We start from the raw sequence: 17,535 nt of genomic DNA, 5'->3' as shown, positions 1-17,535 counted from the left end.
AGTGGCAGCAAAACCACATTCCTGTTTGAGGAGTTTGACAGATTTCATTTCAAGAAGTGATGAGAGCTAAGCCAGAAAAGGGAGAGACATTCATTATTATTTAAGCAATAATTGTGAAGGCAATGTAGTGAAGCTAAAAGAAAGAAAGCACTTTAATTTACAATAAATTTGCGACGGTGACTTCATGTCATGTTTTTGCCAGCTTGGCAGAGAATATTAGACTCATGTTTGAGGGAAAAAAATCATAAAGATGGTTGTTTCTTAAATTTTCTTTGGGATGGCATGGTTTTAAAATCTAGTAATGTTGTTTTGACACAGTTACAGAATTTGCAATTTTTCTAAATGGGATTTGCATAATCATAGCAACATAAAAAGAGAAAAAATATAAAATTACATCTTTTATAAATTAGCACATCTGGTGGAGGAGATAAAAATACAAGATGGCCTAATGTTTACATTAGTTTATCAAGTACTAGAATGCTGCTAGTGTTGCTGGCAAAATTTGTAGTTTATGTTTCTTGATCAAGTCTTAAGAGTAACTTTTCTCCAGAATATGCACACTTTTCCTTTTACATTAAAAACATAAAAGTGAACACGCTGTGAACTCACATTCAGACTGAATCTGGCTGGAGGATGCAATGGGATGAATTCAATAGGCTGCCATTAACCTTGTGGTGCAGATGAGGTTATCAAACAGTACACATGACTACAGGTAATATAGTAGAAAAGATCTCTGATGTTATTGCATGTATTGTCATTGCCAGAACACGAGGTCACCTCCTCTACCATATCTCTCTGCCTAAAAATAAATTTCTTTCAACTGTTTACTATGGGAAAAGAAGAATTTTCCTCATGCTATGTGGTGGAATTTTTTGCATTTGGTCTAAATGTTACTAGTGTTCTTGTATTATGTGCTATCATATTTTCTGCCTTGTATACTGGGAACTTACCTACCTGCAGTAATTAAAAGAAAGTCTTTCATGCTCTTAGAGATGTAAATGAAGGTATCACCAGCGAAGACCCTGTGTACTGTGTAGTTAGGGTATGCATTACAAAGAGCTTTGCTTTGTTTTGCAAACATCACATAGAATGAAATTTTTATGAGTATCAGTAAAGCTCACGTAAAAGTAATTAAGCTGTCTAAATGGTTTTTGCTATATGTGCAGTATAAGCATTGCAGTTCAATTCACACGCCTAGTACTGTCTTATCTTCATGTAATCAGAATCCTTGAAGTTCTGAAAGACCTCTAAGATCAAGTCCAGCCATTAACCCAGCACTGCCAGGTCCACCTAGTCCTGGTCTGAACCATGTCTAAGTGCCACATGCTGTTTTCTGAATTTCCAGGGATGGTGACTTAACCACTTCCCTGGGCAGCCAGTTCCAATGCTTGACAACCTGTTCAGTGAAGAAATTTTTCATAATATCCAATCTAAACCTGGTACAACTTGAGGGCATTCCCTCTTGTCCTACTGCTTGTTACTTTGGGGTGTAGCATCTTGCAACACCCTCCTTTCAGGCATTTGTACAAAGTAATGAGGTCCCCACTGAGCCTCCTTTCCTCCAAACTAAACCTCCCTCATCCACTCTTTATAAAACTTGTGCTCCACACCCTTCACCAGCTCCATTGCCCTTCTTTGGAAACACTTCAGCACCTCAAAAATTCTCTCTCATACTGAGGAGCCCAAATCTGAACACAATTTTCTCTCCTTTTGTGTGGTTACCATGGCAGGTAGTTAAGATTTTGCTGCAAAAGATTGCAAGACTGTGAGGTTTTCTCCATTCTCCTTCAAAGCCTTAATAAGTACAATCCAGACAAACGTGTTTTATTTGACTACCAGCAAGGCTCTTTAGTATCTGAAACTATTTTAACTATTTAACTTTTAACTAATGTTAGTCAGCCTCTGGCTCTGTATGCCAAATGGAGGCTAAGCAAATGCACAAATTCTTCGTTTTCTAACGAATAAAACTCAAAATTATTACTGAGAGTCTATTCCTTATTTAACATGATGTGCAAGATATCTAGCAAAAACTTGTTTGAAAGATTCGAAAAAAGTTTTCTTCTATTTCTGTGCAATGTCAGACAGTCTTACTAAATCACATTTGCACTAGAAAATATGATGAATCTGAAGGCACAGGCAAAAGTGTGTAAAGGCTGTGTCATATCTTCTAGACACAGCAAAAGTGGTGTTTTAAGCATATATAGCCATCAAGATGAGTGGTTCTTTTTTGAGAAACTTAAGACATGACAAATTATAACCATAGCTAGTGGAAGCAAAGCTGTTAAATTGATTTCCTGTAAAAAAATTGTAAAAACATTTTTTTTCCATATTAAACTTCAATAAATACTTGACTATTTCAGTGAGTTAAAAATATAAGTATTTAAATGACATAACTGCCAGTTTAACTTGACTTTAAGACACTTGACTCTTCCATAATGAACAGCATTATTCTGGACAGTTCCTATGGCAAGCAGAACCATGTGAGACCTGGATGAAAACAACAAATTCTGTTTCATAGAAAAAAATCAGAATGTAAATGATGGACTCCAGATTAGACTGAAATTAGAGTCCAAAATACATTCCATAGAAAATTAATGAGTATTCCAACTCTGCTTTAGCCATAATGTTTCAGCTGGAGAAGAAATTAACACAAATAACTTTGAAATTTTCTAGCATTTGATTCTTTACTTTTAGGTCAAAACCTTCTGTCTTCATTTTCAGTGGCTGGTAACATATGGGATGGTTATTAAATATTATCAATGAATTCCTGTTAGACCTGCAAAAGCTTTCAAATTAAGAGACGTATATCAACCCATCTATGTACTGATCTGTAATAATAATCTGCTGGGTCCATGTTCCTTTTTTCCTAAGATGACATGTATTTAGGTTGAGCTGCAATTTCTAACTATGCATAAATAATCAGAAAAGTTTGAATTTAATCTCAGACCTTTTCTCCTCATTTTATGAGGCTTCTTCTTGGTATTTCCTCTGGACTAAGTGCTCACCATTGTGGAGGGATAGAATGTAAGAAAATAATGATAGTGCAGAAGGTAATCTCACCCCTGAGGAGTTACAGCTGTACAAATCACCAAAGATTAGGAACAGGCCTGCCCTTAATAGGTCCCAGCTGTGTCCAATAAGAAGACAAGTGCTACAAAAGGAGGCTAAGCAAATGCACAAATTCTTCGTTTTCTAACGAATAAAACTGGTTGTGAAGAGAGTTGTAGTTTGTCAGTTGTGTTGTGAAGGGAGCTAGAGTTTGTTGTCTGTACTGTCAAGAAGAAGGAGTCAGTGCTATGAGGAGCTGCCTGTGAGAAATCACTGAGAAAGTATGGGAGATTTACGACAAATTGACAACAATTGGTGACTCTGACATGATCCTGTGGTGATTCAGGTAGAGAGAGCAGTAAGGAGGTGATCCTGTGGTGGTTTCGGAAAAAGGACTTTAATATTAAGCAATGTGATCCCAAGGTGATTCAGGAAGATGACTGCAGACCTAAGAGAAATAAAACGGTGGAGTCAGGTAGACCAAGAGCCTGAGAGCCTAAAAATCCAGATGAGCTATAGCCAGGCAGACCTGGGAGAAGTCAGAACAAGGTATGAGATACCACCCCCAAGAAGAAGAGTGCTGGATATGAGGAGCGAACACCACACACTTTGCTTGTTTGGTGCATTGGAGCAAGCCCCGTGCCCCCTGCCAAAGTATGGCTGTAGTCCAGAGGGGACCCAGGATGGTACCGGGTCCCCCTGAATGGCAGAGCGTGCAGCAGGACACAGGAGTGGCAAATGGCGTGGCCACTGCAGCAGCCAGTGCCTCAGCAATAGCATGGCCCCTGAGGAGTACAGGGGGAGGTTTGCTAAGTTGCTGCTATGTGAGCACTGGAACAAAAGCAACATGGAGCTCTGAGAGGCAGAGTCAGAGCTGTACAGACAATATGTAAGAGAAGCCCTCTAAAACTGTATAGTGGCCATCTCCACAGTAACCCAATGTGATTTGGGATGGGCTGTAGGGTGAGGTGCAGCCAGAGATGGAGCCCAGCATAGCACTGAGAGCAGCAGGGGAGGCTGCCTGGTCCAGACCTGACAGACTTTGACACCTGGAGTACAGGTGAGCTGCTGGAGACACAATGGGAAATAACATATCAAGTGAAGAACAGATTGTTTCATCTACATGGAAAACAGAGCAGGGCAAGAGAGGCTTGCAGTGGCCAACTAATAGAACAAAGAACTGTAAAAGGAAGAAGAGAATTATTAAAACAACAGTGGGAGCTGGGGACAGAGTAGCTCTATCATTCAGTACGGTGTATGTGTTTGCTGATGAAACATGTACATTTTGTTTGTGAATTGCAGCTATTAATCTTTGATTAGGCATAAGTGTAAAAGTTTATATTCCATAAGCATAAGTACATTCAACAGATACTGTATCAATGTTGTTCAAGTTCTATTTTATCTATTGATAAAATTATGTAACTGTTGATTTGTTACTAGCCTAATATATAGCCTTTAACTTATTCTTGTGAGTTACCTTATAAAGTACAGCTATTGATATTGTCAATATTCTAGAAGTGTAAGTATAAGAGTTTCTGATAATATGTAATCTAAGTTTGGGTAATGAATCAAGGTCAGCACACAGACACATGCCCAAGTTAAATGGAAATTACACAAAAGATGATTGTGCTGGGTTTAATGTGTTTTGCAAAGGACCTTGCAAAAGACAGTAAACACAACATTAGTTTATGAAAAGCCTTAGGCTGATGTTCTAGACTGTGAAAAGCAAAACTAAATCAGAAGTTAGAAATATATGTTCTTGCTATGATACGTTGCCTGAACATTTGTGTACTGTTGGTCCTAAGTGAGATATGTGAATGTGTAATAATATCAATTTACTCAAACATATCTTTCCAGAGAAGTTGCAACTTTGTAATTAAAAGAAAGGGGGGAATTGTGGAGGGATAGAATGTAAGAAAATAAAGATAGTGCGGAAGGTAATCTCACCCCGAGGAGTTGCAGCTGCACTAATCACCAAAGACTAGGAACAGGCCTGCCCTTAATAGGCCCCAGCTGTGTCCAATGAGAAGACAAGTGCAACAAAAGAGTGGGTTAGCTGGTTGTAAAGAGAGTTGCAGTTTGTTGGCTGTGCTGTGAGGAAGGAGTCAGTGCTGTGAGGAGACGCCCCTGAGAAATCACCAAGAAGGTATGGGAGATTTACAATAGGTTGACAACACACCATGAAAGGAAGCAGACATATTTTTGCTGCTAGGATGGATGTATCTGGGTATTGTGATAATAAACACCAAACTTCTTGCACGTTTGTCCGTGTTTGTGGCTCTGAGGTGTAATAGATTGTGCTTGTTCTTAGTTCTGAGAGCAAAATATCTCATAAAACCAGTAACATGCTTTTCATTATTTTTATCTTAAAAATAGTGTGATTTATAGCACTCTTTTAGTTTGGATGTTCTTCCCATGAAATGGCATTGCTACCATGCATTTGGAAACAATTACTGCAGTACTCGAGGTAGTCATGGTGTTTCCTGTATACAGTGCTCAAAATGTTCATGGCTTGATATAAAAATGCTCATGTTCACATATTTCCAAGTGTTAATGTTGTTTGGCACTGTATATACCAGGAATCAGCTGTAAAATCCCCAGGAAATCTGGAATTATTAATCCATATTTTTATATGCTTGTTCCCTTGTAGGCATCAACACTGACATTAATAGTCAGGGTTCCCTATCTGTCTCTAGAATCTTTTTGTCAAACCACCTCTCTAATAGTTCTAATGTAAATTTAGGATAATGTAAAATTAAATATGCTGTATAAATATGTGATGTTACGTATGCTTCAGTAAAATATTTGCACCAAAGAGTTTGAGATTTTTGTCAAATTTATGCAACTTCCCAATACCAAAATAATCTTACTTTTAACTTCTTGTCAGTATCCATGGTCATGATAAAAACTGGTAACAGCTGACAGAATGGCAGTAGAGATACTCTCTCTACTAGATAGAAATAACAAGTAAATTGGTACCACATAGTCTCATATGTTCTGCTGAAAATTCAGTAAGTTAACATAGTTGGACAGTTGCTTTGGCCCAGCTAGGTAGCTGATTTGTAGGGTAAAGAAAATGAAGGAAAAATTATAACAATCTTTCTGTTGAAATCTTTGGCAAACTACATACATGTTGGACCTGACAGAGACCTCAGAGGTTTCAAAAACATGTTTCTCTATAGACTGTTTTAATTTTTCTTTTGTTTTTGTTATTAAGCATTAGGAGAGGTGGTGTTCTGTTCTTTCATGTGCCCTAGTGCTTATTGTGCAGGCACCATGGTGGTTATCTAGTGGTTATCCTTTGTAACTGAGAGCCTGAACCAAGAGTTCTTCTAATAGAGTCTTCTAATATTTGAGCATGGAAGTGCTCTTTTTATGTTTTATTTTGGTTTTTTCCCCAGTTATTTTTCTATTTTTTCATATTCTAAAGCATCTGGAATTTTGAGGAATAGGAAAGTTTGTACAGAACCATGGATAAGAACTTTAAAATTCTGAACCATAGGTCGAATCAGAGCTTTAGGAATATGTTTGTGAAATTTGCATAGTGAAAGAAAATTACATATTCACAGTGCAGTTACTGGAAAATATCCAAGAGTGATTGTGTAGATCCTTGCTCTTTGATTGGCTAATGATAGGTTTTAGGCAATCACAGTAAAGGGAATAGCGCATTATGCAGTTATTTAAAAATTAACTTGTGCAAATCAGACATGTATAGTCAATCAGAATGCAAGGAAGTAGATACAGTTTGAGGAAAGAGATAGTCAAATTATTTCAGCAAACTAACAACCCTTGTGATTGGAAGTGATTGATGTGTCTTTTCTGAAACTTGAAAAATAAATCATCTTCCAAGAATGAGAGAGTATCAAGAATATCAGTGTAAGTGTTAGGCCAAAATATGCATAAGAGATTTTGGGATTTAGTAAAAGCTATGCCATCTTTACCAGCTCCATCTACATGGCCAGTTTACCAGAAGAACAATTTTTAGTTTTGCTGTTCGTTTAGAGTATAATAAGTAATATGAAAGGCCTGGAAACTACATTTTGTGGTGAGATATTCTCATGGTGAAGAAACCACTTTCCTTTGTCTCTCTGTTTCTTAGCCCTTGAATTTATTTTTCTTAAAATTGTAACTGGGACAAAAAAGTCCAAGTAGCAACTTGAGCTGAGCAATATACACATATTTTAAAGATTAATTTTATATAGCTTATTTTGTTCACTGGTCTTTTGTGTGGGTGTGAGTAAGATCAAAGAAATGGTGTGTCCTGACAGCTGCTCTACAATAGTTTCAAGTTGCTAAAACTGTGAGGACTTGATTCATTACCTAGTTTATTGCTAGAAAGCAGACTGGTTTTCTCAAAAGTCCTGTAGATGAAAAAGCATTGATTAGTAAGTGCATTCCAAGAAATGTATAGCAAATATGTAATCCTACTTACATAGAAATTGACTCAATACTGGTTTAATTCATATTGTGTTTTTCCCATGAAAGGTGGTTTAAAAGTGCAATAGGATGTAATTTATTTCCTTTAAATCTTCATTAGAGAACTAACATTGATTTTGAGTCAGACCTTCCTCTCTTATTATTAAAACTTTCTCAATTTTGAAAAATACATACTGAATATAAAATGCTGACTGTTCAATGCAGACAAAAGCATTTATTTAATTCATCCCCTATGAGATCCATCCTGAAAAAAACAGTCTTCCAGCTCTAACTGCTGGAAAATTATTTGCCTTTTTAAAACAGGAGAGGCTTGCTTTTTAAGTCCCATTAACTTCCTATTTATTGGTGCTGGCTATGAAGGGATATTTTTGTTGCTTTGGATAAATATGTTCAAAAAGAATAGCACCTTTGCTGATTTAATACTCCCCACCTATTTTAATTCGGTTGAACATCTGGCTGTCTATGGCTTTCTGTTTGATGATTGTGTTTAACTTTTGGGTTTTGGGATATAGTTCATACTAGAAAATTTAGCCCATCTCTGAATATATAAGTGATGATTTAATAATGGAGTTCTGTTGGTAGGTAGACTAGAGACCTTGAGTCTCACTGTGTGAGATTAAATGCATTATTCCAAGCACAGTTTGCACTTTTTAAAATGTAGCTGCTGGACTGAATATCCTTTTGGAGTTTTGTGTGGGACAAGGCTTCTTCAATTATTAGATTCCTGAAATCTGATTCTGGTTTTAAATTTAATGCTAAAGGATAGTTGTGCTCCTCCTTAGTGGTAGAGAGAGTCTATGCACTGCACTGACTATAACTGATCTGAAAGTTCTAAGATCTAAAAAGTAAATCTAAGCATGTGGTATTGCCTGCTACAAGAATAATGAATTTCCCATATATAAATTTAAATCAAGTAAGTTCTGTGTGTTTATACTAAAGAACATTCATAGATGAGCAAACAAAAATTGCACACAATGGCAAATTATCCACAAGCCATTATCTTCACTGTACTACAAACACCTTGCTAAATATGGTGGTTTAACCCCAGGGGGCAACCAAGCACTACACAGATGCTTTATCACTCCTCTACAGAGGGATGGGGGAGATGATCAGAAGAATATCAGTAGGAGAACTCATGGCTTGAGATAGAGATGGTTTTGTTGGTAAAGCAAAAGCTGTACACATAAGCAAAGCAAAGTAAAACAAGGAATTCCTTCACCACTTCCCATGGGCAGGCTGATGTTCAGCCATCTCCAGGAGAGCAGAGCTCCATCACATGTAGTGGCTACTTGAAAGACAAAAGTAATTACTCTGAGCATCCCTCCCATCCTCCTTCTTCCCCAGCTTATATATACTGAGCATCAAGCTGTAAGTATGGAATGTCCCTTGGGTCAGTTGGGGGCAGCTGTCCCAGCTGTGTTCCCTCCAAGTTTCTTGTGCACCTCCAGCCCAGTCACTGGTGGGGTGGTATGAGGAGTAGAAAAGGCCTTGATGCCAGCCATGCAAGCCCTGCTCGCAATAATGAACGTAATAATAATGGAAAGCACTTAAGCTGTTTTCTATTTTTTGTTCCTGTCCTTTCTTTTTTCTTGCCCCCAGAGTCCTTATGATTTCTTTCCCAAGCAGCAGAACAGTTGGAGTTTAGCGTAATGTTCACAGAAGGATCTAAATCTTCCTACTGCAAGGATCTGGGGAAAGCAATTCAGCCACTAAGCACCTGGAGCTTTAGGTTTACAAGAATGAGTCATTACTGGAGTGTCACTGTGCAACTTTTGGGGAGCTAGCAGCCAGAATGAATTAGCTACAGGATGATTGCACAAAAAAGATGTATGAATTAGTTTATTGTTTCATCAGGCTATCTTCAGGACTGGGTTAAGAGACAAATTATTGATATTTGTTTTTTTTAAGTCCTAGTAAAAACATCCCTTATTTTTCTTTCAAGCCCTGTTCCATCAGGTGGAATAATGTTAGAAGAACTCCCCACCCCTGCTTGGATGTACCACATTGTTATTATTTACACTAAGGAAGAATAATGTCTAAAATGTTCTTCATTTCCAAACTCAAACTGCATCCAAATTAAGACAGGTTCAGTGGCATGAATTGATGACAGAATTTGTATTTTTACAAATATATTCTTTATATTCTTTATCTGCATTTTAGGTTGATTTTTTTTCACTTAAAAACATTTGTGGTACAATACGTTTTATGTTAAAGTGTATTTAACATAGCAGAATAGGATGATTGACTTATATTTTATATAATTCTGTATTCCCTTCAATGTTTTTATTACCAGATGTCACCAGGGAACATGTGTTCTGTAGATTGCCCATCACAAGGAGTTGTGTAGAAAGTATCAAAAAGGGAATTGTGCTATTCTAGCACCAAGGAGATACGGTCACAAGTGACCTGCTTTGAGCAGCTTAAGTGACTGGTATAGCTTAGAGTAAATTGCTATTTTAACAGTGCAAAGGTGCTGGAATCTGCTCCCTAGCACGTTCTGCTCTAGTGCAGCATAGTTCAACTTCCTTTGCAATAAGCTCTGCCACTCATGCTGTGATATGAAGACATTAAATAATGACTGAAACTTAATTACTATTTGACTGGCACTCAGTTGGCTGCGATTTATGATGGAAGGTTTTCCTATGTGTAGTCCATCAGTTGTCATCATCAAATATTCTTGCACTAATTGACATTTTTACTAATATTTAGGTTAGTATTAATGCTGTTTCATGCCATAGTATTTGTGTGGGCCCGACTGGTAATCCTCTTTTTCATGTTGGCTAGCAACTAGCTAATTTTGTTGATCTTGTGTACTGGAGAAGCACATTCCTCTCTGTTTCCATGTTTTCTCTTATGTGGCATAATTGACTAAAAATCAAAGGTTCAGGAATGACATCAAAACTTTGCAAGATGAGACCTATTGTAAAAAACCCTACAGAAAGACAAATGTAATAATACCCTAAAGATATTTTTCTAAATTAGAAAAATATCATGCATGACCCATTTTCTGCTCGTGCTCTTTCTCTAAATATTCATAAAACCATGGTAAGATGTGGTCTTGTGATAAGGTGGCAGGTAAAGGCACAGTCTTGTTCTATAGACATGTCAAAGAATGAACAGGACATGGTGAATAGTGCCATGATTATTTGTACAGACAAATATAATTAGTATCAACAGAAAGTATTACATGAATAGCTGAGAGTCATGCACAGCAGGAGATGGGCACAGGAAGTGTCTAACCTAACACTGAGAAGCATTTTCAGTGTCTTTTATGATAAGTTGGAAGGAAAATATGGACTATTCTTGTCAATATCATCTTTGGTTCAAATTGCATCGTGTTAGACTACAATCAAAATATATGTACCTTTGAGGAGAAAAAATGAAAATCCATGACTAGAGTAAAACTCATTATTAACAAGTTAAGACCTGTTAATAATTCATAGCCTGTATTGTATTCATTTTCATAGTTATTCATACTTTAGTTTTGAGTAAACAAAGCCTTTATTTCAATAAGTCCAGTTCTGTTATTAAAGTAGTTCTGAAGCATTGCCAATAAGTGTTTAAACTTTTATAAAAAGTTGTCATTGCGTAGTTCTAAAGAACATAAGATGCTCAATATTTCTATGCAATAAATTGTCAAAGACAAATGCTAATTCTGTATCTCAGGTGTTTTCATCCGCTATCAACAGTGAATACAAGATTATGGAAAAAATAATGAAAGAAATATGGATCTACCATCATTCTTCTTTATTATTTCCTTAAGTAGTCATTAAAATCCAGTGTTGCCTACTTATTGTCAAGTTCTCCCCCTACTGTCTGTGATGGTTTTAGAAGAAAATCCTCTATATTTTGTAATTTAAAACTCCTTTATAGGTAAGTTTACCTACAGCAAAGGCAGGGAGAGTAGTTTTATTCAAATGTGCCATATTAGATGTCAATTGCAGATCATAATAAAGCTTGAGAAAAAGATCCCACCATTTATCACGTGGTTTCTAGATGCTAAATATGCATTTTAATGTAACAGGGAAGAGAAGAGAGCTCTCCTGTTCTTCAGTGACACCAAACCCAGGGGCTCCAGTCTGCTGCAGCCAAACACCTCGAACACAACACGAAAAGCTTGGGATTAACTGTATATAGATGCACTGGTTTGATGTAACAGCAGCTTGCTTGAATTAATGTCCTGTGACAAGCCCTCCCTTGCAAACCTTTAGAAGCAAACTGCTTCTTTGTCTACATTTTAAGCTTGGCTACAGCCTCTGGTAGATTCTGCATTGTTTCTCACATAGTGTTTCTTGGACAAAGTCGAATCATCATCTGTGAAGGACTAACTACCCAAAGGGTTTAAACCCAATTGCTGGTGGTTTATTCAGCTTTGACACTTCTCAGTGTGATCCTTACTGCCTTTTGTAAAACAAGCAGACAAGGGAAAGGCTCCAGAGACTTTCTTCTGTTCATTCTGTAATAGTTTTCTTGCCACGGAAGGCTTAAGAAGATTTGTACTGCCTGCTTTCTTTTCATTAGCAGTGAGTGCAATGCTGTTGGGTAAGTTAATGTGTGAGACTATAAAAGGAAAAGCACAGGAATTTGGAAAAAGGGTGGGTTTTCTTCATTAATACATTTTTAATGTCATTTTTCTTGATTTATTCTGTATGGGGTGCAGGGAAAAAATAAAGTAACGTGTGACATTTGAGATATTTGCAGTTGTTCTCAGCCAGGCAGAGAATTAGAATCTAGCTGTTTCTTGAATGCAATACTATGCTTCGCTGATTTTTGGCAGCAGCATGTTAAAATTCTTGTTATTAGACTGACAAAGAAACCTGATTGAATTTTCAACACAATCATACTTCCTGTCAGGAAATGTAATAATATTTAATGATAGCCTTGTAAATCTGTATGGAATAAAATGCATCAATCTGGACCACTATATTGCACTAACCTTCGATGTTTAAATTGCCATTAAATGATGTACTGTGTCTTTCATTCTGAACATTTATTTTAAAGAAAATTGAGCATGTTTGTTGAGAAAACCCCAAGTTTAGCAAATTGATTTAGACTTTCTTTCGTATACTCTAGCTATTTGCGTCAGATTTGACTCTCAGCATTTTGATAGCTTTTTGTGTTGTGACAGTTAATGTGTAAATATTGTTATGGATACATACATAGAAGAACATTTTTTAAAAATAAGACTATACCATCCTTACTGTTATGATTTTTCAGAAAACTCTGGGCTCAAAATATTTGTTATAAGTACTGCAGAATAAATAGTAAATCTAAATTAGCCTTAGAGATAGCCTTTTTGCAGTTTCACTTTGTATTTGGTGGATTGATGGATGGTAACTCATGCAGGACATATATGTTTTGATATATAAGATTAACAGGATGATAAATGATAACAGTCATTAAAGGATTACTCTATGCTACATCTCTGGACTTTCTAATCATTGCTGCTTATCATCAGCAAATGTATTCTACTTAAAATTTTTTGTTGTCTTATCTATTATGCACTTTTCTGGTCTTTTCCTCTGTCCCCAAACACATACTTTAACTTCTCTTCTGGGATATAAGGAATACAAAAATTACTTAGGAAAAATGCTAGTAACTCAGGTGGAAGAGTTCTGTGGGAATTCTTTTTTTCTTTTTTTTTTTTTTTTTTTTTTTTAAAGGGTAGGCACAACAACAGTTCTCTGCCTGGTAGACCAGTAGTTCAAGGTTTCTAAAGCAGTTCTTAGTGAAATGTACACAGATAGTGTGTGAGTCTCTTAAATGCCAAGTTTTATTGCTTTCCCCACCCCCCCCCCGACAGTCACTAGTATACTCTTTGACATTCTAAAATATTCAAGCAGAGATAACTGTTGATAGATGTAACTCAGCACTATTTCATATTTATAGAATCACATTAACTCCAGCCATACTTGTCAACAACTCTGTTCTTTTGATTCTCAAGAACCATAGCTTGAAGCATTATCAGTATGTGATATAATTAATCAAGAAAATGTTTATCCTCTGTTTTATTTTTATTTGTGTACCCATTACTACATATTGCAGACATGGTTGTTCAGCCCTCAGATAACTACAGTCACTGCTTGATGGTTTAATTGTGTTCTATTTCTGTAGCTTTTATAAGACAGAGGAGACTAGTGTAGATCATAGTGTAAAATGGCCCTTACTCAATAGAAGTTGTATAGTTTTGTCCAGAAAATGTCTTTTCCCATAGCTGATAGTGCTGGTATTTTGTTTTTTGCTTACAATAGCTTGGTCATTTCAAAAGGAGAGCTTCTTGCCAAATCTGGAAGTCTAATTGTGGTGGTAGAGAAGTAGTCACAGTCGATCAAATTCCACCAGATAGCTCCAAGCCCTTGTTCCCTGGCATAACAATCAGTACATCTCTGAATAGCATATGTGAGCAAACATATATACAACCAACACATGAACACATTTAAAAAAGTTTAATGTGATTAATCTGTTGCCCTCTTTATGAAACAGGCATTAAGGCTCTCAGAAGCATTGACTTTCTTATTCCACTTCCTTGCCTTGTGTGCATAGATCTGTCTTTGTTAGAAGTGTTATCCCACGGTAAGCATGAGATAAAATTCTCACATCACTGAAGTCAGTATTGACATTTAATGCTTGAATAGAGTCAATTTATCACAGTGTGAGCTTCATGTAACACGCGACCTACAGTGAGGAAATCAGAGGAACAAGGGCAAAACTTCTACAGTGATCCAGGCTTGATGCTTTGAAGTCATACCCTGCAGTAGTGGGCAGTGACATAAATAGAGGTGCTTATACTCAAAAGGTATTCAGCATAATTCTGATTCACTTCACCTTACTCTACATTTTAAATATTTTGGAAAGTATTTCTCTTAGAAAATGCAATGAGGTACATTGAGATGTACAAATGCCATTGAGATGTTACAAATGCCATTTGTAAACTAATAAATATGATAGGTGTTTTTCTTCTGCTGCAAGTAATAATGTGGGCCTTTCTTTTTTTTTCCTTTTAAAGGTCCTTGCTGCATAAATTTTTTTAGAAGGCATTTTATATTAATAGAAAAACCATCTTTGGCGTGGCCTTTCAGCAGAGTATAACTTGTAATTATTTTTTTTGTAGAGACCATTTTAACTGTCTCCAAGGACTCTGATCAGCATTCTTCACTCAAACACCCATTGAGTTCAATAGGATTTTTCATGATTAAAAGAACACGTAAGGAATGTTGAATAGAGCTAGCTTATTTAAATGCAAGCAAATCCTTTATATTTTCAGAAGGGAATTAACAACCTAGATATTACATACAGAAGACGACTAAGCTTTTATGTGGTGTCTGGGTGCCAAAAAGATGGCATCTACAATTTTAGAGCTATTTGTTATTTTGTCAGTGTGGCTCCAGGCTACATATCACTGTTTAAAACCTTTATTTTACATAACAAAAAATGATATATTGCTGCTTCACTGTCTCTCTTCACATGATTAAAAGAGATTAAATTTGCTTAACATCACTTTACATTAATTTCTGATTCTACACATGCTGTTGAATCCTACTCTTGATTTTTGAAATATGTATATAGGATTTTTCTTCTCCCTACAACACAGTCCTCAGTTGCACAATGAACTAAGAGCTACTCATCAAATGGTACCACATCTTTTAAGGGAAAGAATAATCAACAAATTGACAAGTAGCTTGGGAAAGAGTTCCTAATATTCAACTATAATTTTCAACTACAACATGAACAAGGCCAATACTCAGATTTCAAACTTGCTTCTATTTCGAACTCCCTATCCATCTGTTGGATACTCTTGCAAGAGCTGCCTTTCATGATTTGCCCAACTCAATTAGGGAACTGTTTTGTAAGGAAGAGAAGGTGATAAATTGCTTTGTTAATGAGGAGTCTGTGTGGGTTTCTGGAAAGGTAGGTAGTGTGCTGAAAAGGAATGCTAGTTAAGATTATACTATATTTCTATTGCTCAATACCATAAAATTATCCATGTTAAGAAAGACTGAAAACGAGAGTTTTGATGATTGTGATATGGTTCATTGCCTTTGAAGGTAGTGGAAATACCAAATATATGAAAGGAACTTGCTGTATAAAGAAAAATTTCATCATGAAATAAAATTTCCAGACCACGTGAGAGTGGAAACATCTATAATTCAAGGCATTACATCTGTGGTGCTTGTTGAGTTGGACAGTATTTTATTGCAGAGAAGGAGCTCCTTCATATATATTCATTTACTTTGGGGCATTCTGCTCCTTTGAGATTAGAAGAGAATACTGCAAAAAGTGAAATTACTCCAGCATATTATTGGGATGCTAAATTGATGTTTGAAATTAAGAAAGTTCTTCACACAACTTCTTTTTTTATGTAATTTCATCTTTCCCCAATAATGGCATAATCAGCTCCTGATCCACACTGAGGTTTCTGTTTCAGAGCTCCTCCTGTAAGATAGCAGTAGTGTAAGATAGAGAATGTTACTGCTTTTGTGAGCAGGCCTCTGCTTTCCAGGATTTGTTTTTAACTCCATCTGGAGACTACTCTTTCTACATATATTCTGCTTATCTTTTTCTGTTTCTCTATTTCTTGATGCTTCCTCCAGTGTTTTTTCTCCAGCCAGTTGTTCCTGTCTTCTTTTCATTCCTCTGGTGCTGCATATTAGAGCAGCTGCTGTTGCACATTCTCCTCATGCATTGCCATGTACTGTGGGAAGCATAAATAACTCAGAGACATAGTTTATAGTCTTAACATTTGCAATCAGGCTCCACTCTTATTTACTTTACCACATGACAGAAACAGCGCAAATACAAGTGGGAATGCAAAGGAGAGTAATATGTGTTTGAAACCAAAGGGAATGGTTTCAAACACCAAAATCAAAACTAAAATGTGTCTCTCATGAACTTGAGTCCTTTACATGAGATGAAAATAACAACAGTTGTGTGTGTGTGTATATTATATATATCTATATCATGTAATGAACATAGGTGTCTCATAGGTCTTAGATACATACAATTAATTTTTAAGAGTAACTGTTCTCAGTTACTGAGAATAAAGTTCTGTAGAGAACTTCACTTTGTAGAAAATCATTACAGTTAGATCTGACAGGTCTTGATAGTTGGTTTCGCAGGGCCTGTTGAGAACTTTAATTCAAAGCACTATTACGTTGAGCTGCATTACAGCTCTAGTTGCATTCCCATATCAACAGACAGTTCTCTCACAGGCTTACTTGAAACATTTTAGCAAGGTGTTTATCTGTGATAAGTCATTATTGCTTCTGATATAGGAGGTCCTTGGTGACCAGCCAGAGAATCTTTATCTCAGACATTTGTCCTATTCAAGAGTCTTTCACAACAGCTCTGTTGAATTCAGCAGATTTATATTGTTCAGGCTTGATAAGCAGTTCATTGATCAGTTTTCTTTCTGTGAAGAGAGAATGCAGGAGACAAGTATAATCTATGGTACTTTTACTTGTGCTGACTGAGAGTAATGCAATATGATATGCCCATTTTCTTGTGGAGTTTCCATGGGCTGGACCTGAATGGGTACATTTTATGGTCCATTTGGCATGCTCTATATATCTGTTCGTACCAGAACTGATACCCTTTTTATCAAAGTCCATCTTTTATGTTACTGTATAGAGTTTTATTTTATGGTTTTTCCAAAGCATAGAATGGGAATGATATCCATTAACACAAAAGACAATTCAGTGTCCCTGTCATTAGACTGACTTGGTTCAGCACCTCTTGCATGATACAGCTGTATAAAGCTTTAACCTGTATAGAAGTACCCTTTAAATCAATAACAGTAATTGAAAAAAGGATTAATGTGCTGGAATCACTTGAGAATGCTTCTGTTCATGGGGTTGGCAAGTGTCTATGAACAGTCAGGAAGTTAATAAGCATCTGTGTTAATTCATGTATTTAATAAACATTTACCTGGTTTCAATACTCTCTCTTCACTGACTTTTCAACACACAAAAAATTAACTGTTTCACCTCTTTATAAGATAGCACAAATTTGTTGTATTATGTTATTGTGAGTTGACCTTTTAAAAGCTAGGTA

General features: G+C 36.4%; 1 protein-coding gene across 3 annotated transcripts in view; it reads left to right on the top strand.

Moving 5' to 3' along the window:
* Positions 1 to 17,535, top strand: part of ZNF385D (zinc finger protein 385D) — a 416,485-nt gene that overhangs the window by 152,684 nt on the left and 246,266 nt on the right. The window contains exon 1 of one of the 3 annotated variants that reach the window (XM_054514328.1): positions 12,003 to 12,027. The exons of the other annotated variants lie outside the window; for them this stretch is intronic. Within the exon in view, the coding sequence (XP_054370303.1) occupies positions 12,018 to 12,027 (10 nt within the window). The 5' untranslated portion in view covers positions 12,003 to 12,017. Of the gene's footprint in view, positions 1 to 12,002; positions 12,028 to 17,535 lie in introns of those variants that run through there. 3 annotated transcript variants of the gene reach the window in all.

This window comes from Molothrus ater, chromosome 1 (genome assembly GCF_012460135.2).
Source record: "Molothrus ater isolate BHLD 08-10-18 breed brown headed cowbird chromosome 1, BPBGC_Mater_1.1, whole genome shotgun sequence".
In the NCBI taxonomy this organism is placed as follows: domain Eukaryota; kingdom Metazoa; phylum Chordata; class Aves; order Passeriformes; family Icteridae; genus Molothrus; species Molothrus ater.
This window is presented reverse-complemented; position numbering and strand designations above follow the sequence as displayed.